Source organism: Gopherus evgoodei, chromosome 5 (assembly GCF_007399415.2).
Source record: "Gopherus evgoodei ecotype Sinaloan lineage chromosome 5, rGopEvg1_v1.p, whole genome shotgun sequence".
Lineage (NCBI taxonomy): Eukaryota > Metazoa > Chordata > Testudines > Testudinidae > Gopherus > Gopherus evgoodei.
In genome coordinates this window covers 110740254-110762736 of record NC_044326.1, presented here as the reverse complement: position 1 = coordinate 110762736, position 22483 = coordinate 110740254, and the positions used below count along the sequence as shown (strand labels likewise).

General features: G+C 51.6%; 1 protein-coding gene across 8 annotated transcripts in view; it reads left to right on the top strand.

Moving 5' to 3' along the window:
* The window catches only part of BDH2 (3-hydroxybutyrate dehydrogenase 2), a 35864-nt gene that overhangs the window by 492 nt on the left and 12889 nt on the right, over positions 1-22483 (top strand). For 2 of the 8 annotated variants that reach the window (XM_030564478.1, XM_030564470.1), the window contains exons 2-6: positions 2508-2587; positions 4591-4669; positions 7257-7353; positions 8305-8413; positions 9753-9813. In XM_030564478.1, the coding sequence (XP_030420338.1) occupies positions 2508-2587; positions 4591-4669; positions 7257-7353; positions 8305-8413; positions 9753-9813 (426 nt within the window). Of the gene's footprint in view, positions 1-272; positions 394-2475; positions 2588-4590; positions 4670-7256; positions 7354-8304; positions 8414-9752; positions 9814-22483 lie in introns of all 8 variants that reach the window. The other 6 variants (XM_030564476.1, XM_030564474.1, XM_030564471.1 and 3 more) reach the window with 6 other exon arrangements.

Below are 22483 nucleotides of genomic sequence, written 5' to 3'. Positions count from 1 at the left end.
GCTTGACTCGTTCTGGGACACTCTAGACCGACATTCTGGTACATTTTTGGAGGTGCTGGGACAGTGTTCCAATACTTCCGATTCCTGAGCCACCATCTCTCCTTCTGGAACATAGAGCCAGGGCTGGACCTAGTCTCCCTGCTGTGGAAGGAGAGATGATGGTCCATACTGTGTGGCAGAGGCACCATCTGCTCATGCTGCCTCTTCTGCCTCTGGGCCCATTGCAGAAGGAGTAATGGCAGCTTGGTTACCCAGCAACCATCTCCTTCCAGAACAGGGAGCCTGGGCCAAAGGGGACCCTCCAAAGTCTGGACCTGGCTCAGCCACCATCTCTCCATCTGCTCAGACCCCTCAGACCAGCATCTGCACCGGAAAGCCCAGATTTGGGGAAGGGTAAGGGCTGTACTGTACGTCCTGGAGAAGCATCCCACAGCCGATCTCTCTGGGGCCAGTAGTCGGGAGCAGCCCAGAGCTACCCCCACACAAGCCACTTAGCTCCTTGCAAGGGAGCAGGGACCCTTGTCTCCCCTCACAGAGCACACAGGCCCACTGTCCAGGCTCCCGCTCTTCTGGCTGATCATGACTCTCCGATCACTCTCTCTCCCCAGCAATTACAAAGCCACTTATTCTCCCCAACAACCAGTATCCCCCTGCTCTCAGTCCCAATATCCTCATTCCCCAGACTCCAATATCGCCCCTTTCCTGCCCCTCCCTCAGCTCTCTGCCCAAATACTGTATATCCCTTCCCTGCCCCCTACTGCTAACCTGCAATATATCCTCCACCCTTCCCTTGCCTCACCCTCAGTCCCCCTGGCACCCTTCCCTCCCTCTCATAGCTTTCGCCACCTCAGGTCAGTTTTCTGTCCAGTGTTGCCAGTTGAGCCATTTTGTCGCTAGATGTAGTAACGTCACCAGATTTGATTAAAGGTCACAGTTTAGCGACTTGTTGAGGCAAAACTTGAAAAATCTCAAGCAGACCTAAAACGTTGCTGGACTGAGCGACAAAATCACTGAACTGGCAACATTGAAATGAGAGGAGATTTTGCCCCTGCCTCGTATTGTGCAGGGCCAGAGCGTCCATGAGTTCTGGGACTTCTCTTTTGAGGACCCCAGCACTGCCCAGGGGCCTGGCTGGGTGTACAGCTCTGTAGTGCCTAAGAAGCTGCTGTCTGTGATCTGTATAGACAGAGGGCACCAGAGAGCTTTGCCTATAGCACCAAATGGGCTATCTGTGAAATCAGTGAAAATCAGGCTTTTCTCGTTTTTGGATTCTCACCAAAATTAGTAGTGTGCTTCCCATGGATACCTAGAACATTCCCTGCAATTTTCAAATTGATCAGCTGGGGTTTTCAAAAGCTATCACATTTCACCTCTGTAGACAGACTTGGTTCACTCAACCTACGAGCTAGGAATTATTCTGGAGAAGTTCTATGACCTGTGTTATGCAGGAGGTCAGGCTACATGATCACAGTGGTCCCTTCTCACCTTGGAAACTTGGAATTTATGAAAGCCATCAACTTGGTATATCTGGTAACTGGTAAGCCTTCTCAGAACTGCAGAGTCCCAAAACATCGGAGAGCTTGCGCGCACACAACTATTCACACTGGCTGGTCATAAGTGCACTTACTACTTGTAATAGGCATTAAAATTCACTTTGACTTCTGATAGAATTATTTCAATTAAAATATCCTACAACTTCCTACAGCAGTGCTGAAAAGTCTGCATTTTAGGATAGTATCAAATTAATCTGAAGTCCAGGCGTGCAGACTCACTTCATCTTGCTTCTCAAAAGTATGTATATTATTCATATCTATTTAAGGTTGAGACTTTCAAACCTGCCAAAGGGATTTGGATGCCTAATTCCTATTAAATTCTAATGGACATGGGGCATCCAAATCTCTTAGGCATCTTTGAAAATCCAACCCTGAACTTGTCCTGCTGATGTTATTAACTAATGACAAAATGCCTGTGACATATTGTAGCTTCCTTTTATTGAAAGGAATAAATATAAAATAAAGCCATGGCTGAGATAACCAGGAGGTCTGGCATGATAATTCTCCCTCAATTTTCAACTCTGATCTCAGATCCTTGGTCTCTTTAGAAACAGTCCACAGCTCAGACTGATTGCACATCCAATGTGATGATGCCAATATTTTTTGTACAGTGTTCAACTGCTGAGTGTGGTAGCCCATCAGGCATTTTGCTGATGATGTCACACTCTGCTAAAGGGCACTGAAGACTCCGATCTGCCTACAGGAATCAGGCAAGTCCTGTTTTAAAGCTTTTGGGTTAGAAGTTCTCATTTTATAATCCAATGTCTGAAATGGGCATACCGAAAACTTTTCTTATCTTGTGGGAAGAACAGGGCACTCTTCAGTTCTCTCTAGTGATAGATGCACTGAGTCACCTGTTCAGTTATAGAATGCATCTGTTTTTGATTCCCTGGAGCTGGTGTTAACTCCTTTTTCTTTTGAGAGATGTCGCCAGACGTGTTTAAATACCTGTAGGGAGCAGCATGGGTCGTCTTGATGGGAAGGTAATATTGCTGTCTGCAGCCGCACAAGGGATTGGACGAGCAGCCGCTATAGTAAGTCTGGAAAGCTTCATTCTTCTTTTTCCCCCTCTTAATTCCTTGCTAGCTTTGCTATTTTGATTAGCCCAATGATACCTGTACTGAACTGTCTTTTTATTATCAAACTGGAAATTAAATCAAAAGCGAAGTCCTTCAACCTTTCCATGAAAAGCACATGAAAAAAATGTTACTGCTACACCATGAGAGCCTTGCTTCCATTCTGGAAAAATTCATTCAAGAGTCACATTGTCAAAATTCCCTGCTGCTCTATAAATAGCCTTCCCCAAGATATTCAGGGCTGGGTTGGCTGGGCATACTGGTGTTGGCATCTAGCCATGAGTTGCTTCCTGCTTTGAAGAGAGCTGCAGCTGCTGCTTCTTCAGAAGGAGGCTAGGCCATCAGTGATCTTCATCAAATATCTCAGCTGCTTTGTTTTGGGAAGGTGATGTCCCAAGGTTTCCTGTTGTATCAGATTGGAGCTCAGACAATTAGTAGATTGTCTCAAGGATCCCTGTGGCAACAGAACCAGGTGGAATGTGGTGGCCCTCGTGTACCTTGTTAATTCACGTAACTCAATCCCAGTTGGTTCCAAACGTCATTAATTGATCTATGGGAGCTGAAGGGAATGTGCAGAGGCCAAGCTGTTCACAAGAGCAAGATCAAAAACTTCTATCTGACCTTCTTTTCCTTAACGTTTGGCCTTGGAATTTTTTAAAGATTTATTTTTTCCGAGACCATCTAGCGCTTTTGAATTTTTTTGGCAAACTTTAAATGGAAAGATTTCGTCTGTTGCTCTATTGGTAGTTTTTGATTGCTCAACTTGGTCACATTGAGATTTTTTCCAAAACCTGAAAATTTCCATTTTTAATAAAAATCCAGTAGAGAATTGAGAGAACCAAAAGTCCAAACCATTCTGAAAAGTAGAATGAAAAACATTTATGGAGGTTTTTTCCTGAAATTTCTGCTATTTTTCTCTACTTTTGACCAGCTCTACTCTCCACAGATGGCTTTACCTGTGGTGAATTATAGAGAGAGACTAGCAAAGCTAGCATGAGACATGCAATGAAAGATACCTAGTTGTCACAAACTTGGATTTTCACAGGCTTTGCCAGGGAACTGCTAATCCTGTCACTTGCATTAAAACACCCTTTCACTGGGAATAGCTAATTTGCAAAACAGATTCCTTTTCCTAATGAATTTGCTTTGTAAATATGCAGTAAGCTACAAATGGAAGTGGCGTACCTGACCTTCTAGAGATGCACCACAGTTGTAGATAGGTACTCTCAGAAACAGCATTACTGCCATTTACTGGAAGTAATATGTCTCTGAGAGCTTCTTGCTTCTGTGATCAGCAAATGAGTCTGTTGTATAGCAGTCACTTGTCAACAACTCACTCTGAGGAGCAGAGCAGGTAGTTTTCTCTCAGTGGACCCAGGTACTTATGAGGGTTCCCTTGTATTAAGGGTTATCTCTCGGGAATAGCTACCTGATTCTGTTGAATGTAGTGAATAGAACCATTACTTAGTTGTTTCTCTAAGTAGTGCACTCATCAATGATTTGGATGTGAAGCACTATACAAAAGCACTCGTTTTCTATAAACTGGGGGCCAGATCCCCAGCTGTTGCAAATTGGCCCAGCTCCACTCAAGTCTTTAGTGCTGCATTGATTTTGAGCAGCTTACGATCAGCCCCTACACGTTTGTGTATATCTGTTCCTTCAACTGGGTCAAGTAACAGGACCCGCTGCTTTAATTACAGATTCCTGGTTTGGGGGATAAACATTGTAAGTTCTGTTCCCCTCTCTCCTGCATACACTCAGCTGAAACCAGGGTGTTTGGTTATATAGCCAAATATAGATACAGATAATTTTGTTATACACAAAAAAAAGCAAGCGATTCGCTGCCTTCAGCCAGCTCCTTTTTCAGTCCAATATGGAAGTGAAAAGAGAAGGCAGCCTTTATTACTGGTAAACCCTAAAATATCTAAATTTTAATGGTTCCTTTTGCTCGTTTTATTCAGGCTTTTGCAAAAGAGGGAGCAAAGGTCATTGCTACAGACATCAGTGAGTCCAAGCTGCAAGAACTGGAGGAGTATTCAGGTAAATGCTTTACAACAGACTTAAGTCCAAGTCTTGTGTATTTGTAAGCTGTTTGTAGAAACTTCATCGCAGGACAAAATAGAATTCTAAAGGCAGTAGAAACTGTAATAATGTCAGTTACTCCTTCGTGTTGGCATCTGGTCTTTTTCTCTGCTGTAGCAGAATGTGGAGGCTTGGTGTTTGAGTGCAAGTTTTCCACTGAAACTTCCGAATTTCAAAAAGGATATGCTGGGTACATGGAGTAACCCCATCCATCTGATTTTACGAGGCACTAGTGAAGCTGTTAACTGCTACCACTCCTCACAATAGCATCCATTTCACTGACTTGTCCTGGCCATTGGGCTGACTTCCAAGTCTAACTACCTCTTGTTTCAGTCGTGGGACTTGTGCTTTGAGATATTAGTGCTAAAATCATGAAATTCTATCATTTGAGCTATAGAACTCACTTCATTAGCTACATAAGAATTAGATTTAGTGCTCTGCATTTCAGTTTGACCAACTAATGGCATGAATGGCAATGTAGTTGTTCACTATTGTGAATGGGTTTATCTTTTAAATGTGAATTACACTGTCACTAAATCACCCCCTATTACATTTGTATACATTCTCAGGACTAAGAGTTCTCTCCCTGTTGATACTATACTAGTGTGTATCAACTGCTCATGGGCACAAACTCACATCATTGTTCCTTAGACCCAAGGCAGGGAAATTGTAACACAAGTTTGTTTTTATGTCTAACATAAAAACTATGGGGGAAATCTATCCTGTAGACACAATGAAATAGAATGAAAATACTTCCAAATTAACTTAGTGAATAAAAGTGATCACTGGTCCTTACATACATTCCTGACACTGAGAAGGCCGAATAACAATCTCTTAGCCAGACTCACTGCAAACAGCCTCTGGGTGACTCGTGGCATTCTGGGAAATTTCCAATTCATACTCTAAGAATTTAATGAATTCTTAAACTGAGTAGGGTTATTTACTTTCTGACACATCAGGCCAGTTGTGCTGGCAGGATAACTAGAAAATGGAATCAGTGTTCTGCGCAGTCCCTACCCTCTAAGTCTTGAGAAGAGGAACATCAGATGTACGATTTGTTAAATCCCAGCTCTTCCTTTTGAGGACTGTAATTTAGAATGTCAGACTTTCAACTTAATACGGAAGAGAAGACTCCACTCTTAGTCAGCCTGCCAGGGAGAAGTTAGCTTTCTGCTAACATATTTCTTGGAGAAATTTCCAGAGGTGTTTTAGAACATGTACATGAATTTGTCAGTTTGGCTTCAAGACATGCAGGTTTTTCCAGTGGAGAATCATTTATTATTTTCCATCAGCATTTTTCCACTCAACCAGCCTAGCATCACAGTAGCTATTAAACTCTTTGTAAATAGGTGTGGATGATAAAACCACAAAATAATGTATTTTCAGCAGTGCACAGGAAATGAATCATGGTGATTTAATGGGCATTGTTTGCGTAAGGGTGCTGGAATAGTGGCATGCGTTTCTAGAGATCAGCCGTGAATTTAAGGTTACATTTTTTTGCTGTTTGCATTTCTGCCAGCAGATGGCATTCTATGCTGCCTATCTTAAGGTAACAATGTTACAGTGGGGCTGGCTCTACTGTAGAGTGTTTAGAAGGGAGTCACAGCAATCTCCATTTTGGAATCAACTGTGTTTGCCTGTGCACGTGAGAGGTAAATATAAATCACCCAGGAAATGGCCCCAAGCAACCTCTTTAAACAGCTCGGAAGGTGGATTAATATTTGTTTCCAAAATAAACATTTTTTGTTTAGAAATATTGATAGGTTAATTCCGAAGACATCGACACCACATTGCATACATTTTAAAACTAGCCAATATTCCCACACTATGTGCACGCCCTGTAAGCTTTGACAGTCAAACTTCCTCCTGTCCCATTTAGCATAGTTATGACTCACCCCGTCCGGGTAACAAGATGACTAATGACTTACACAAGTCACTTATTCTTCATTAATGAGTTGTACAAGCCTGGCTCATAGACCTCTTGGTTCCAAATAAAATATTGCATGTGCTATGATCTGTAGTCTATGCGACACCCATAATGATTACAGTACTAGGTAACAGGGACCTGAGCTGAGGCTGCAATTGGCCAGTGATTTTGTTGTGGTCGTGTAAGGATCGTAATTCATGGTGATGAGTGCTTTGATGGGATGATTTTCTGTGAAATGTGAGTGTATTGGAATTAGCTCCACTTTTCAGAAGACACCTGCTCCTCTGGTGGTTGTTCTCTTACAATAACATCAGTGGTCTTTTCTAACTCCCCTCTCAACTAGCACTCCTTGCTCTTATTATTATTATTATTATTATTATTATTATTATTATTATAGCAATTCAGTACTGGGACAATTTAACAAAACGGCGTGGCTTTTGGGTGGTGCGGGTAAAAGGCCGTATTACTCAAGGGTACCCATGTTATGGTCTGATATTCAGAACTGCTCAGCACCTGTGAACTCCCACTGACATCGGTGGGAACTGCAGGCACTCAGCACCTCTGAAAATCAGGCTATTAATTTTAACAAAGCAAAATAAAACCATTTTGTTTTTATAGGCATTCAAACACGGTTGCTGGATGTCACCAGCAGAGAACAAATAGAAAATCTGGCCAAGGAGATTGAAAGGATTGACGTCCTCTGTAACGTTGCAGGGTAACTAGAGCCTATTATTTTAAACTCCCTTCTCCTTCCAGTGTTTATTCCCCAAAGGTATTTCGTTTGATTTTGTGTGTGTCCTCTCCTTTTCACAGAGGTGTTTCTGGTGTCTGCATAACAAAATCCTCCAGCACAACTGGCCTCTTTGAGGGTGAGCTAAGTAGACAAGCCACAGACTCATTGGCTCATTCTCACCGCTTGTGGCAGACCAGTGGCGGGAGAGTGTAACGCTATCTGTGTTCTTCCTGTTCCGCAGAGAGAGGCCTTCAGCTTCCAGGGCTTTATTTCAGGCACCCTTTATCATCACCTCATTGGATATGTTGGTGATAAAGCCATTATCTTCTCCAGAACTGGAGAGTTCACATCATACATTGTTTTTTAACTTGGAAAAGATAAATCTACATAAAAATATCTTTATATAGTACTAGTGGTCACTGAAATTTTTCAGATGTCACTTTTTGACCAATAATTTTGATGGATTATTTCAGGGACACCCTTTTTTTATGATTTAGTTCTGCCTATTACCAAATCTTTATCTATGCGTAACGCCAACAGACCCCAGTTGTCAGTGGGCAGGATCAAACCTGGGACCTTTGGAACTTGGTGCATGAGCCTCCACCATATGAGCTAAAAGCTGGCAGGCTGTTAGCTAAGGCTGTAGAGCAGACTCCATTTTATCTCTCTCTAAGTGGTCTCGGTGTCACTAGGTGGGACAGAACACCACACCCAGAAGGTGTGTGGGTTACATATGCTTATTGTGACTGTCTTGAACTACATATACTAGTTACAGGAAACGTGTGCAAGCTGAATGTTGCATAATATCCTCTGAAGAGTCTTGTCCACCCTTGCTTGATTGGAGGGGTAGTTACTCCACAGCAGGAGAAAAAATGTAAATTATACAGAAAAGGCACGGGAAAGTATCCATTGCTTTTTGTGCACTTAATCCAGTTTTGTCCATCACGGAACCATTCTGGAGTGTGAGGAGACAGACTGGAACTTCACAATGAACCTCAACGTTCGCAGCATGTATCTAATGATCAAGACGTTCCTTCCAAAGGTAAGGCTCTGTCTGCAATGTAAAAGACATTGTGCTGTGCTTCAAGAGGGGCAGGAGTAAGTCGTAGACACTGTCAGGGCTGCCGCGGGAGGGTTTGGGCCCTGGTAAAAAAAAATAAATTTGGGGGCCCCCCAATAAGGGCAGATTGGCTAAACAGGGCCGATCAAGCTGGACCCCGGGCCCCCTTCTGGACTGCTGGGCCCCAGTAATTTGTACCGGCTTCCCCCCCCCACCCCCCCCCACCCAACCCCTCGTCGGCCCTGGGCACTATCAGAGCTTGACAGTGGGTGGGTGAAAATGTGGGGATGTGGCCACGAAGGGCCCTCATATCATATTGTGCCGAGGACTGCTTTAATTCAATCCCGGTTTAGAGCCTAATCTTTCAGACTAGTGTATGGAGAGGGTTAATTCATGTTTTTCACACTGTACAATTTGTATTTAGAATCATTTTCAAATGCAGTGCAGTAACAGAGAGCGTGGGAAAGCAATACCCTGCAACATGCACCCAGACAATAAGGCTACACCATCTCTACAAAAATATTTGTAAACAGTCAGATGTAATTGTGTGACTTCTCCCTCATACCCACAACAGGAAGCTATCTTGCAGAGCTGTTCAATACCATCGACAACACGCTACTTCAATAGAGGAGTACTCATCCCATTAGATAGACAACTCACCTGTATGATTACACCATAGCTTGAGGATACTTCCTGTTTGTGACACAACCATCACATTCTGGGCCAAACTCATGGACCACAGGCTGGGGTGTTTACAGGAAACATAGTGGAAGGCCAAAATAGCCCAGGGATGGCTGTCACCAAAGTGAACAGGATGTACCCTGCAGTGGTTATGATACAATCCCAATCCCTGCTTTCCTCAAATCCTTGGTTCCAGCAAGTGTTAATTGTGAATCGGGGAAAGTGGGTTTTGTTTCTAGCTCTGGCAGAGATTTTGCATATGACTTTTGCAGTCACTGATCCTTTGTTTCTCCATCTCTAAAATACCTACCTAGCTCAAAGGAGGGGTCTGAGGTTTAATTCATTGTTTATAAGTATGTTCTGCACGAGTACATAGTAAAAAGTGGGCATTACTATTGATGAAAATGAGATACCTCAAAATGTAACATACTTAAGACTGATCTGACTGGGTTACTAATTCGAAGCTGTGAAGCAGGAGCCGAATGCTGCCCTTTGGGTAGTATTTTGGCCTGCAAATCTGAGAAATTACTTGTGGAATAAAATACCACTTAATGTAAGGAAGGGTGGCAGAACAAGTCCCCATAGGGCAGAATAGCTTTTGTTTGAATAGCTTGATGGTGGATGTGGGGTTTTTTTGCAGATGCTTGCAAAGAAATCTGGAAACATTATCAACATGTCTTCTGTGGCATCCAGCATTAAAGGTAATAGACTTCCTAGAGGATTGTTTTGTCATATACGTGCCTGCAATATTCCTAGGTCGTGTCCAAGGTTGACATTCTGAACCTGTAGAATAATATTTCATCAGTCCAAATTTGAAAGTGCCTGTTATAGAAGGGATGGGACTGAATACACAAATGCGACCTTCTTTTGGACCCTTTGTGCGTAAGCATTATGATGTACTCTTTAATTACATGATCACATGCAGTTTTTCTCACAGGACTCCCACCTCATTCGGTGAATAGGATGGACAGTGCTCTGGGGATGAAACGGAGCTGTGCCGCCAAGGAGGCTGTTGTCTGTACGGCCCCTGCCTCATTTGTTGCAGAAGTTGAAGGGTGGAGTGAGGGAGAGGACTGCAGGAAGCAAAAGGATTCCTCTGTGGTTTAGGAAGCTGAGTGCTACCCTGGAGAACTAGATTCTACCCAGTCTCTGCCACAGAATTTCTATATGATGCTGGGCAACAGGTAGCCACTGTAGGTTGCTCATTTTATGGGTACCCAACTTGACACCTGATTTGCAGAAGTGCTGAGGACTCTCAACTGCAACCGAGTTCAGGCGGAGCTATGCTCTGAACATAGGATGTGCTATAAAATGCCAAGTACTCTGAAAAAACAGACCCTAGGCATCTCCGATGGGCACCCAAAATTTATGTGACACTTCGAACAGTTTGGCTTTTATCTCCGTGCCTTAGTTCCTCATATGTAAAATGGAGATGATGATATCACCTCACTGGGGTTTTGTGCAAAGAAATATTGATTAATCTTTGTAAAGAACTAAGTTGCTACAATGAGAGCACCATAGAAAAGCCAATGAGTAAATTAAAAATTCTGTGTTCAGGGCAGGTTTGCATGGTATGCAGTAAATAAGGCATGGAGCCACAGGTTTGAATGATCGTGATGAAAGAAATTGTGACTAGCTGCCCACCCAGTGAGCACTATCTACTGTGCCATGAATGAGATAGGGGTACTGGGGAAAAAACAGTATCAGGTCATGTAATTAAAGATCATATAATAATGAATAGGCACAAGATCGGGGTTGGGGAGAATGAAGGTTACCCAAGCAACCTTGACTGATACAATTTATTCTTCTTCGAGTGCTTGCTCATATCCATTCCAATTAGGTGTGTGCGCGCCGCGTGCACGTTCGTCGGAGACTTTTTACCCTAGCAACACTCGGTGGGCCAGCAGGTCGCCCCCTGGAGTGGCGCCGGTATGGCGCCTGATATATACCCCTGCTGGCCCGCCCGCTCCTCAGTTCCTTCTTACCACCCGTGTCGGTCTTTGGAACTGTGGAGCACGGCTAGCCGTTCTCCACCTCCCTAGCGTTTCACTCTTCTGCAGTTTAGTGTATATAGTTCAGTTATTATAGTAATAGTTGTAGTTATAAAGTTAATTAAGTGTAGTTGTAAATAGTTATACTGAGGATCGGGGGTTCACCCCTTTTTCCTCCCCGCAGTGCCGGGGCCCATGCCCGGTTCACCCGGCTTTAAGCCTTGTGCGGCCTGTCATCGGCCGATGCCAACAGGAGATCCGCACGACTCCTGCCTGAGGTGCCTAGGCGAGTCCCACCTTGTGGACAAGTGTCGGATCTGCAAGGTGTTCAAGCCCCGAACGAAGAAGGAGCGGGACAGTCGCCTGAAGCAGATCCTGATGGAGGCAGCGCTGACTCCCCCACCGTTGGCACCGACTCCGGCACCGGGACCAAGTGTCGCCTCCGCTCCGGACCGCCCGGTGCCGGCGAAGGCTTCAACTTCCCGCTCGGCACCGGCCCGGCACCCTAGCCGGCACCGCTCCCTCTCTCCGAGGAGCAAAAAGCACAGGGCTCCTGCGGTGCCTGCAACTGCACCACAGTCAGAGCGTGCCTCAAAACCTGACCGCCCGGCACCGTCATCTGCCGCGGCACCGAGCGTCGTCGCACCGTCGACTCTGGCCCCTCAGAGACCGTTGAGTCCGGTGCCTTTCAGCTCCCCAGGGAGGACAGGGGTCGAGCTTGTCGCGCCCTCCATGCCGGAGACCTTCTCAGCAGCACGCGACCTCATCGCACTGACAGAGCCCGAGCTGCCCCAACCCCCGGCACCGCCAGTGCGGGTTATCCAATCAATGGGCAAGCCCGCCATGGTACGGCCGCATTCGCCGGGTACTACCGGGCATCGGTCCCGTTCCAAATCGAGGGACCACTCCCAGCATCGCCGCTCGAGATCTAGACGCCGCTCGCAGTCCCGGGACCGCTACCTGCGGCACCAGTCGTACTCGCGGCACCGTTCAAGATCCCGGTCGCCGTCGTACTACTCTCGGCACCGCTCTAGATCGCAGCACCGACGTTCCTACCGCAGCCGATCCTGGCACGGCAGTGGACGGCACCGGTCGACCTCCTGGCACCGAGCTGGTAGCAGGTCCCGGTCTAGATCGCGGTACACGGTACCGTTCACCGGCACCGCGCAGCGACGTCGGGATGCGCAGAAGCCTGCCACAGTCATCGACGGCTCCTCTATGGCCTTCGAGGCACTCATCTGCTTCTTCCCATATGGACAGCGCCTCTTACGGGGGTTCAGATGTTCACGCCCGCACGGACCAGGGTCCACCTCAGTGGTCCTTTTGGACGCCCTGGGCATACCACCAAGCCCAGGGCGAACCTTCGGGACAAGCTCGCTCCAACCCATCGGGGCGTCGTGCACCAGAGGCCACAGTCAGTCGGGCCCCCCTCCCCCCAGGTATGGAGGAAGACCCCACGGATCCCCTGGTGCAGCAGGATGCCCGGGAAACGGAGGTCCCTCTGGACGAGGCTTCAGTGCAAGAACCACTCCTCCCTGGGGTGTCTTCGTGCTCGTCCCCAGATGAGGCGGTAGCGGGCACATCTTCATCAGGGCCCCCGCCAATTGATCTCCGGGCACATCAGGACCTGCTGAGGCGAGTTGCCCAGAACATAAACCTTCCTGTAGAGGAAATCCCGGAAGTAGAGGACCCGGTAGTAAGCATCCTCTCGGCGGAGGCACCGACCAGGGTAGCCCTCCCCTTCATTAAGTCGATCCAGGCAAAGGCGGACACCATCTGGCAGTCTCTGGCCTCCATTCCACCCACTGCCCGCGGCATGGAAAGGAAGTATATGGTACCATCCAAGGGGTATGAGTACCTCTACGTACACCCCGCTCCCTGCTCCTTGGTGGTACAAACAGTCAACGAGCGGGAACACCACGGCCAACAGGCTCCTGCATCAAAATCCAGGGAAGCCAGGCGCATGGACTTGCTGGGCCGTAAAATTTATTCTGCTGGAGGCCTTCAGCTCCGTGTGGCGAACCAGCAGGCCCTCCTGAGCCGTTACAGCCACAACACCTGGGAGGCTGTCGGCAAATTTACAGAGCTGCTCCCCCAGGACTCACGCCAGGAATTTTCATCTCTCCTGGAAGAGGGCAGGAGGGTCGCCAGGACCTCGCTACAGGCGTCCTTAGATGCCGCAGATTCAGCAGCGAGGACTCTGGCGTCGGGCGTAGCCATGCGCCGTATATCGTGGCTGCAGTCTTCCGGACTACCGCCGGAGCTACAATACACGATCCAGAACCTGCCATTCGACGGGCAGGGCCTCTTCTCTGAAAAGATGGATCCCAGGCTACAGAGCCTGAAGGATAACCGGGTCATCATGCGTTCCCTGGGAATGCACACACCCCAGACTCAGAGAAGGCCATTCCGCCCCTACCATCAGCGCACTTACCCCCTGCCCTGCCCCAGACAAGATTTCAACCAGAGGCGAGGCCGGTCAAACCGTAGACGGCAGTCAAGTCCTCAAAGGGGTAACACTTCCGGGTCCGAAAAGCCACTGCAGGGACCCAAGGCGAACTTTTGAAGGTGCGCCCGAGAGCAGCTTACCAATCCCCTCTCTGGATCCACTTCATTTCCTCAACCGCCTCCGCCACTTCCACTTCCCAGCTGACTTCGGATCGTTGGGTCCTGAGCACGGTGCAGTTTGGTTACCATCTTCAGTTTGTTTCTCCACCCCCCTCCCATCCTCCATCCTCGTCCCTCTTCAGGGACCCCTCTCACGAGCAACTTATCGTCCAGGAGGTTCGCAAGCTCCTATCCATTGGGGCTATAGAGGAGGTGCCAAGGGAGCTAAGGGGCAAGGGGTTTTATTCCCAGTATTTCTTAATCCCCAAGTCAAAAGGGGGCCTACGACCCATCCTGGACCTGCGAGGCCTGAACAAATTCATCAAAAAGTTCAAGTTCCGCATGGTAACCTTAGGAACCATCATCCCTTCCCTGGATCCCGGAGATTGGTACGCCGCTCTCGACATGAAGGATGTGTACTTCCACATTGCGATCTTCCCCCCGCACAGACGGTATCTCCGCTTTGTGGTGAATCAGGACCACTACCAGTTCACGGTCCTCCCATTTGGGCTCTCCTCGGCCCCCCGGGTATTCACCAAGTGTATGGCGGTCGTCGCTGCTGCCCTGCGATGTCGTCGTATCCATGTCTTCCCTTACCTCGACGAATGGCTCATTCGAGGCACGTCGGAAGCGCAGGTGACCGGGCACATCACCATCATCACGGAGCTGTTTGCGAGCCTAGGTCTGACCATCAATCCGGACAAGTCCACTCTGGTGCCTACGCGGAGCATAGAATTCATAGGGGCAGTGCTGGACTCCAACCTCGTGACGGCCAGCCTCCCCCGGCACCGATTCCAAGCCATAGTGTCCATGGTCACAAGCCTGCGGGCCTTCCCAACCACGTCTGCTCGAACGTGCCTCGCTCTCCTGGGGCACATGGCTTCATGCACCTTCGTCACCAGACATGCAAGACTCCGCATGCGCCCGTTGCAGACCTGGCTCGCGTCGGTCTATCGACCAGGCAGGGATGCCATAGACACAATCGTAACGATTCCACCGAATGTTCTAGGCTCCCTAGGCTGGTGGACAACGCCCTCCCAAGTGTGTGCGGGCCTACCTTTTCACGCCTCACAGCCCTCAGTGTCCCTGACAATGGACGCATCATCGCTGGGCTGGGGCGCGCACCTGGGGACCCTGCGTACACAGGGTCTGTGGTCACAGAGAGAGTTGACTCTTCACATCAATGTGCGGGAGCTACGGGCCGTTCGCCTCGCATGCCAGACATTCCAACGCCATTTGCACGGTCGTTGTGTTGCGGTATTCACGGACAACACAACAGCCATGTATTCTTCTTCGAGTGATTGCTCATATCCATTCCAGTTAGGTGTACGCGCCGCGCGTGCACATTCGTCGGAAAACTTTTACCCTAGCAACTCAGTGGGCCGGCAGGTCGCCCCCTAGAGTGGCGCCACCATGGCGCTCCATATATACTCCTGCCGGCCCACCCGCTCCTCAGTTCCTTCTTACCGCCCGTGTCGGTCGTTGGAACAGTGGAGCGCGGCTTAGCTGACCTCCACTTCCCTAGCTACTCGTTTTCTCGTATATATTATGCAGTCATAACACTTTTATATATATATTTGTATGGTTAGTTTAGTTAGCGGGGTTCAGGAAGTAGCCCCTTCCATGAGCCCAGTGCCGGAGCCATGCATGGCTCACCGGGTTTTAAAAAGGGGCCCGGCTTGCCAGAAGCCGCGGCCGAAGAGAGATCTACATGACTCCTGTTTGAAGTGCCTCAGGGAATCACACTTGACAGATAAGTGCCCCATTTGCAAGGCTTTTAAGCCGAGAACAAAAAGGTGCGGGACTTTCACTTGCCCCTCCACCTTGGGCGCGGAGCGATGTTCAAGCGGCGGGCAGAAGCGCCTCCTCGGCACCGGACCCCGCCGGTACCACCAAGGCCTTTCGGCACCGACCGTCGCCGGCACCGATGTCGACTCGGCACCGCTCCCTTCTTCCGAGGTCGAGAGAGTCTACGATTCCTGCTGGTGCCTGGCGGCTCCCCGGCACGCGCCGTGGTTGAGCCCCCTGCTCCCGCTACTTCCGTGCCACCTGCATCGCAGCCAGAGAGCTCGCCTCAGTTGCGTTATCCGACACCGTCACCTGCAGAGGCACCGATGACTTCGGCTCCGTCGATTCCAGTCCCCCAGGACCAGGGAATCCGCAGCCTGGCAGCTCCCCGGCTCGCGCCGTGGTAGAGCTTACTGCTCCTGCTGCTTCTGTGCCAGCTGCACCACAGCTAGACAGCTCGTCTAAGATGGCTCGCCCGGCACCGACGACGTCGGCACCGTCGATCCCGGTCCCACGAGGGCCGTAGAATCCGGTGCCTGACGGCTCCCCGGCACGCGCCGTGGTTGAGCGTATTGCTCCTGCTGCTTCCGTGCCAGCGGCACCGCAGCCAGAGAGCTCGTCTACTCGGATCGCCCGGCGCTGACACCTGCTACGACACCGATGACGTCGTCACCGTCGATCCCGGTCCCATAAGGGCCGTAGAATCCGGTGCCTGACGGCTCCCCGGCACGCGCCGTGGTTGAGCGTATTGCTCCTGCTGCTTCCGTGCCAGCGGCACCGCAGCCAGAGAGCTCGTCTAGTCGGATCGCCCGGCGCTGACACCTGCTACGGCACCGATGACGTCGTCACCGTCGATCCCGGTCCCACAAGGGCCGTAGAATCCGGTGCCTGACGGCTCCCCGGCACGCGCCGTGGTTGAGCGTATTGCTCCTGCTGCTTCCGTGCCAGCGGCACCGCAGCCAGAGGGCTCGTCTACGTCGGATCGCCCGGCACCGACACCTGCTGCGGCACCGATGGCGTCGGCACCGTCGATCCCGGTCCCACACGGGCCGTAGAATCCGGTGCCTGACGGCTCCCCGGCACGCGCCGTGGTTGAGCGTATTGCTCCTGCTGCTTCCGTGCCAGCGGCACCGCAGCCAGAGGGCTCGTCTACGTCGGATCGCCCGGCACCGACACCTGCTGCGGCACCGATGGCGTCGGCACCGTCGATCCCGGTCCCACACGGGCCGTAGAATCCGGTGCCTGACGGCTCCCCGGCACGCGCCGTGGTTGAGCGTATTGCTCCTGCTGCTTCCGTGCCAACGGCACCGCAGCCAGAGAGCTCGTCTACGTCGGATCGCCCGGCACCGACACCTGCTGCGGCACCGATGGCGTCGGCACCGTCGATCCCGGTCCCACACGGGCCGTAGAATCCGGTGCCTGACGGCTCCCCGGCACGCGCCGTGGTTGAGCGTATTGCTCCGGCTGCTTCCGTGCCAACGGCACCGCGGTCAGAGAGCTAGTCTAAGTCGGATCGCCCGGCACCGACACCTGCTGCGGCACCGATGACGTCGGCACCGTCGATCCCGGTCCCGCAAGGGCCGTAGAATCCGGTGCCTGACTGCTCCCAGGCACGCGCCGTGGTTGAGCTGTTCCGGCTGCTTCTATCGGCACCGTCGATTCCAGTCCCACAAGGGCTATCGAATCCGGTGCCCGACGGCTCCCCGGCACGCGCCGTGGTTGAGCGTATTACTCCCGCTGCTTCAGTGCTGACGGCACCGCAGCCAGACAGCTTATCTAACTCGGTTCGCCCGGCACCGGCACCTACCGAAGCTCTGATGACCTCGGTACCGTGGATCCCGGCCCCACGAGGGCCGTCGAATCCGGTGCCTGACAGCTCCCCAGTACGCACTGTGGTTGAGCCTGCTGTTCCCTGCACGCCGGAGATGTTACCAACGGCGAGGGCTCTCAGTGCCATGACAGAGTCAGTGCTGCCTGACCCGGGCACCGCCGGTACGGGTAATACAGTCTCTTCAAGGGACTGTCCCCTGTCAGTACAGCAGAGCGGCACCGTCCATGATCACGGTCCCGCAGACACTCCAAGCCTGTCGGCACGCCGGACACCACTGGCAGTCCCGGTACTGTTTTCCTCGGTACTGGTCACACTCGCTGCACCGGTCGGTATCCCGTTCGCCGACCCGCTATCGGCACCGTTCCGACATCTGGCACCGGGGCAGGTACCTTGACTCCTGTAGCTCTTCTCCGAGCCTCGAGATCTCGGTCGACCTCCCGACACCGTTCTGGTTGCGGGTCTGGATCTCGTTCCAGGTACCGATACGCCTCCCGATGCCGGTCCCCGGTGCCGAGTTGGGCAAGGTCCGAGTGAGTCAGAGACTCAGCCCGTGCCTTCTTTTAGTACCTCCATGGCCATCCGGACACGCATCCGTGTCATCCCATATGCGCAGATTTTATGCTCAGGACCACGATCCTGATATCATGGCCAGCGGGCGCCAGCCCCGAAGCAGAAAGAGCCTTGGCGAATGCAAGGTGTACTCTGCAGGGGCCCTGCGCCTCTGGGTAGCAAAGCAACAAGCCTTGCTTAGCTGCGATAATTATAGCACCTGGGTGGAGGAGTTTCTCCCTCGAACCTCCCACCTAGAGTTCGCTGCCGTCTTGGAGGACGGGGGAAAGAATTTACCCTTTGTTGGTAAAGGCATCTTCGCGGCAGAGACAGCCCCAGACTGCGAAGCCTGCTGGACAATAGGGTCCTAATGCGTCTCAGCGTGTATACGCTTGCGACCAAACGCAGGCCTTTATGGCCCCAGCCGCCATACTCTGTGCCTAGCCAGAGGCAGAACTCTGGAAAACGGCAAGGCCAAGGTGGTCGCAGACAAACGTCAGGCCCCCTAAAAAGCCAAAGTCGAGGTCCCTCGCAATTACCACTGGGACCAAAGACGGACCTTCCAAGGTTCGCCGGAGGGCGGTGTACCAGTCGCAGGACGGGATCCTGATCCCGCTTTCTCCTGGCATGGCCCCAGTTACTTTTAGATCGCTGGGTCCTGCGCACGATGGAGCATAGGTACCACCTTTAAATTGCTCCAGCCCTGTCCCCCTTCAGCGGACGAAAGGGGCTAGGGGTTTTACTCCCGTTATGCCCTAGTTCCCCACTCGAACACAGGTCTCAGACCTCCCTGGTCCTGCATGGACTCAACCGGTTTGGGATAAGGTTGAAGTTCTGCATGGTATCCCTGGGAACCATTATTCCATCCTTGCCTCCTGGGGGCTACTATGCCGCCCTGGATAGGAAGGACGCGTACTTTCGCAATGCCATCTTCCCTCCGCACGGGAGATGCCTCCGCTTTATAGCCAGCGGTGAATACTCCCGGTTTACGGCCATAGTCGCCGCCTACCGTAGCTATGTCGGATATGCGTTTTTCCGTATTGGGACGATTCGCTTATCCGAGGAGACTCTGACACACAACCCACTCAGCCGTGGGCATCGTCACGGTCTTATTCACAGATCAAGGCCTGATGATTACTATAGAGCAATCCACTCTGGTTCCCACGCAGAGGTTGGGCTTCCTAGGGGCTATCTTGGTCTCCTACCTAGCCGGAGCCTGCTTATCGCAACTGCGGTTTTAGGCGATGGCATCAATCATCTGAGGTCTGAAGGCTTTCCCAACGACCTCAGCTCGTTCTTGTCTCAGTCTCCTGGGTCCATGGTTGCCCGCAAGTTTGTAACCAAACACGCCAAGCTCCGCCTCCGTCCTCTCCAAGTCCGGCCCACCTCGGCGTACCGCTTGGACAGGGAGCCAATGGTCATGGTAGTCACCGTTCCCTCGAACGCCTTAGGCTCCCTAGAGTGGTGGCTAACCCCCTCCTTGGTGTGGACAGGATGCGGTTTCATCCGCCCCAGCCCTCACTGCCCCTGACGGCGGACGCATCATCTCTCTGCTCGAGTGCTCATGGTCACCTCCGAGCTTAAGGCCTTCGGTCTTCTAGGGAGCTGGCATTCCTCATTAATGCCCCAAAAATCAGAGTAGTCCGCCTGGCATGCCAGGGGTTCCAGCGGCAGCTGCGAGGCCGTTGTATCTCGGTGTTTACAGCCAACACAATGGCCAGGTGCTTCATAAGCATTCAGGGGGGACATAGTCCTCCCCCCCCTTTTTTGTCAGGAGGCCATCCATTTCCGGGTCTTTTGCATGGCCCGCTCGATGGAGCTGGCGACGTCCTTTCTCCCAGGCGTTCGGAACGTCTTATCTCTTTGACTCAGCAGGTCTTTCCTGTCTTACGAGTCATCACTCTGCCCCATGTGAGGCGTCCCGCTTTCCGGAAGTGGAAATGGTTCCTCACACAGACCTGTTCGCTCACCGCGAGTGCAGGAAATGCCAGGTGTTCTGCTCCTTCCAAGGTCTCTCCTCGGAATCGATCTTGGACGCATTCCTGATACCGTGGAACGGCCAACTGCATTATGCCTTCCCGCTGTTCCCACTGGTTCGTTACGTCCTGCTCAAATTCCGCAGGGGCGGAGCGTGCGTCATCATGATCACTCCAGAGTGGTCCAGGCAGCACTGACATACCACGTTGCTCGGCCTGTCAGCCCAGACCTCATCACTCAGGGCAATGACAGGCTTCGTCACTCGGACCTGCAGCCTCTTCGCCTCACGGTGGCTCCTGCGTACCTGAGTTGGGGTGACAGGCAGCCTTCCACCTGGTCAACGTACCGAGCCAGGTGGAAGCGTTTCCTTTACAGCTGCAGTACGCTCGATCTTGCTCCTGCTGAGGTCTCGATCCCCTCTATTTGGCCTGCCTCTGGCCTTCAGCGGCAGGATCTGGCGGTATCATCGCTGAGGATACTCTCAGCAGCCGTCCCTACCTTCCAGCAGGCTAAGATGGACGTTCAGTGTCCCACGCTCTATGGGTTCGAGGTCCCTCAAGGGCTTGGAGCGCTTGCACCCTCGGGTGCGCCGCCCAGCCCCGCCCTGGGGCCTCAACCTAGTCTTGGCCAGACGGGTCTCTGAGATCAGAGCTCTTACGAAGGTTCCACAAAGACAAGGTGCAGTTGTGACCGCACCCGGCTTTCCTCCCTAAGGTGTTTTGGCCTTTCATGTTACCCACAGCTCAACGCAATGGGCATAACCGTTGCACTCCTTGGACATCTGTGGAGTGCTCACAGAATCATTGCCTAAGGCGCCCCAGCTCTGCCCCGGTAGCGGGCCAAAGGGAGGGCTTGCTTGTTTTCCTCTCAGAGGATCTCATCTTGGGTGATGGCGGACATCCCCACTTGTTCTGATTTGGCTCATATTTCCCCAAGCCACATCACCGTGCATTCTACCAGGGCTCAGGCTTCATCTGCCGCCTTGCTGGCTCGTGTTTCTACCCACGAGATCTGTCGCGAAGCTCCATTGGTCCTCGGTCCTTACCTTTGCTTCGCAGTATGCCCTGGTTCAGCAGTCAAGAGAGGCTGTAGCCTCTGGCTCGGCAGTTTTATTCTGCCACATTTCACTCCGACCCCACCGCCTTTGTAAGGCTTGGGATTCACCTAACTGGAATGGATATGAGCAATCACTCGAAGAAGAAAAGACGGTTACTCACCTTTGTAACTGTTGTTCTTCGAGATGTGTTGCTCATATCCATTCCGCACCCGCACTCCTTCCCCACTGTCGGAGTAGCCGGCAAGAAGGAACTGAGGAGCGGGTGGGCCGGCAGGAGTATATATGGAGCGCCATGGTGGCGCCACTCTAGGGGGCGACCTGCCGGCCCACTGAGTTGCTAGGGTAAAAGTTTTCCGACGAATGTGCACGCGCGGCGCGTACACCTAACTGGAATGGATATGAGCAACACATCTCGAAGAACAACAGTTACAAAGGTGAGTAACCGTCTTTTACATCAACAAGCAGGGCGGGACCCGGTCCTCCCCGCTGTGTCAGGAAGCAATACGTCTGTGGGACTTTTGCATAGCCCACTCTATTCATCTAGTGGCCTCCTTTCTCCCGGGAGTGCGAAACACCCTTGCGGATCACCTGAGCAGATCCTTTCTGTCCCACAAATGGTCCATCCGTCTGGACGTCCTCTATGTCATTTTCCAGAGGTGGAGGTTTCCCCAGATAGACCTGTTCACCTCCAGATCGAACAGGAAATGCCAGGTGTTCTGCTCTCTGCAGGGTCGCTCCCCGGGCTCCCTGTCGGACGCGTTCCTCATACCGTGGACGGGCCGTCTTTGCTACGCCTTTCCGCCCTTCCCTCTTGTCCATAGAGTCCTGATCAAGGTCCGGAGAGACAAGGCCTGCCTCATCCTGATCGCTCCGGCGTGGCCGTGGCAGCCTTGGTACACCATGCTGCTCGATCTGTCCCTGGCGAATCCGATTGCCCTACCTCTTTGGCCGGACCTGATCACGCAGGACTTCAGCAGGATGCGCCATCCGGATCTACAGTCCCTCCATCTGTCTGCATGGCTCCTGGCTGGTTAAGCCAGTCTGAGTTGCGCTGTTCTGATGCAGTACAACAAGTGTTGTTGGGCAGCAGGAAGCCTTCCATGCGTTCAACCTACCTAGCGAAATGGAAACGCTTCTGCTACCGGTGCAGTCAGCACGGCCATGACCCACTCGCCGTGCTAGTCCCCACCATCTTGGACTACGTGTGGTCTCTCAAGCAGCAGGGCTTGGCGATCTCCTCTCTACGCGTCCACCTCGCGGCTATATCCACCTTCCACCCAGGCAAGGCTGGCAAGTCCGTATTTTCTCACCCAATGGTGTCAAGATTTATCAAGGGCCTGGAGCGACTCTGCCCTCAGGTCAAATGGCCTACCCCTACTTGGGACCTGAACCTGGTTCTAACCAGGCTCATGGCGCCCCCCTTCGAACCCTTAGCCACATGCTCGCTGCTGTACCTATCCTGGAAGGTGGCCTCCTAGTCGCTATTACGTCGGCCTGGTGAGTCTCGGAGCTTCGGGCTCTGACCGTGGACCCTCCGTATATGGTGTTCCATAAGGACAAGGTACAGCTGC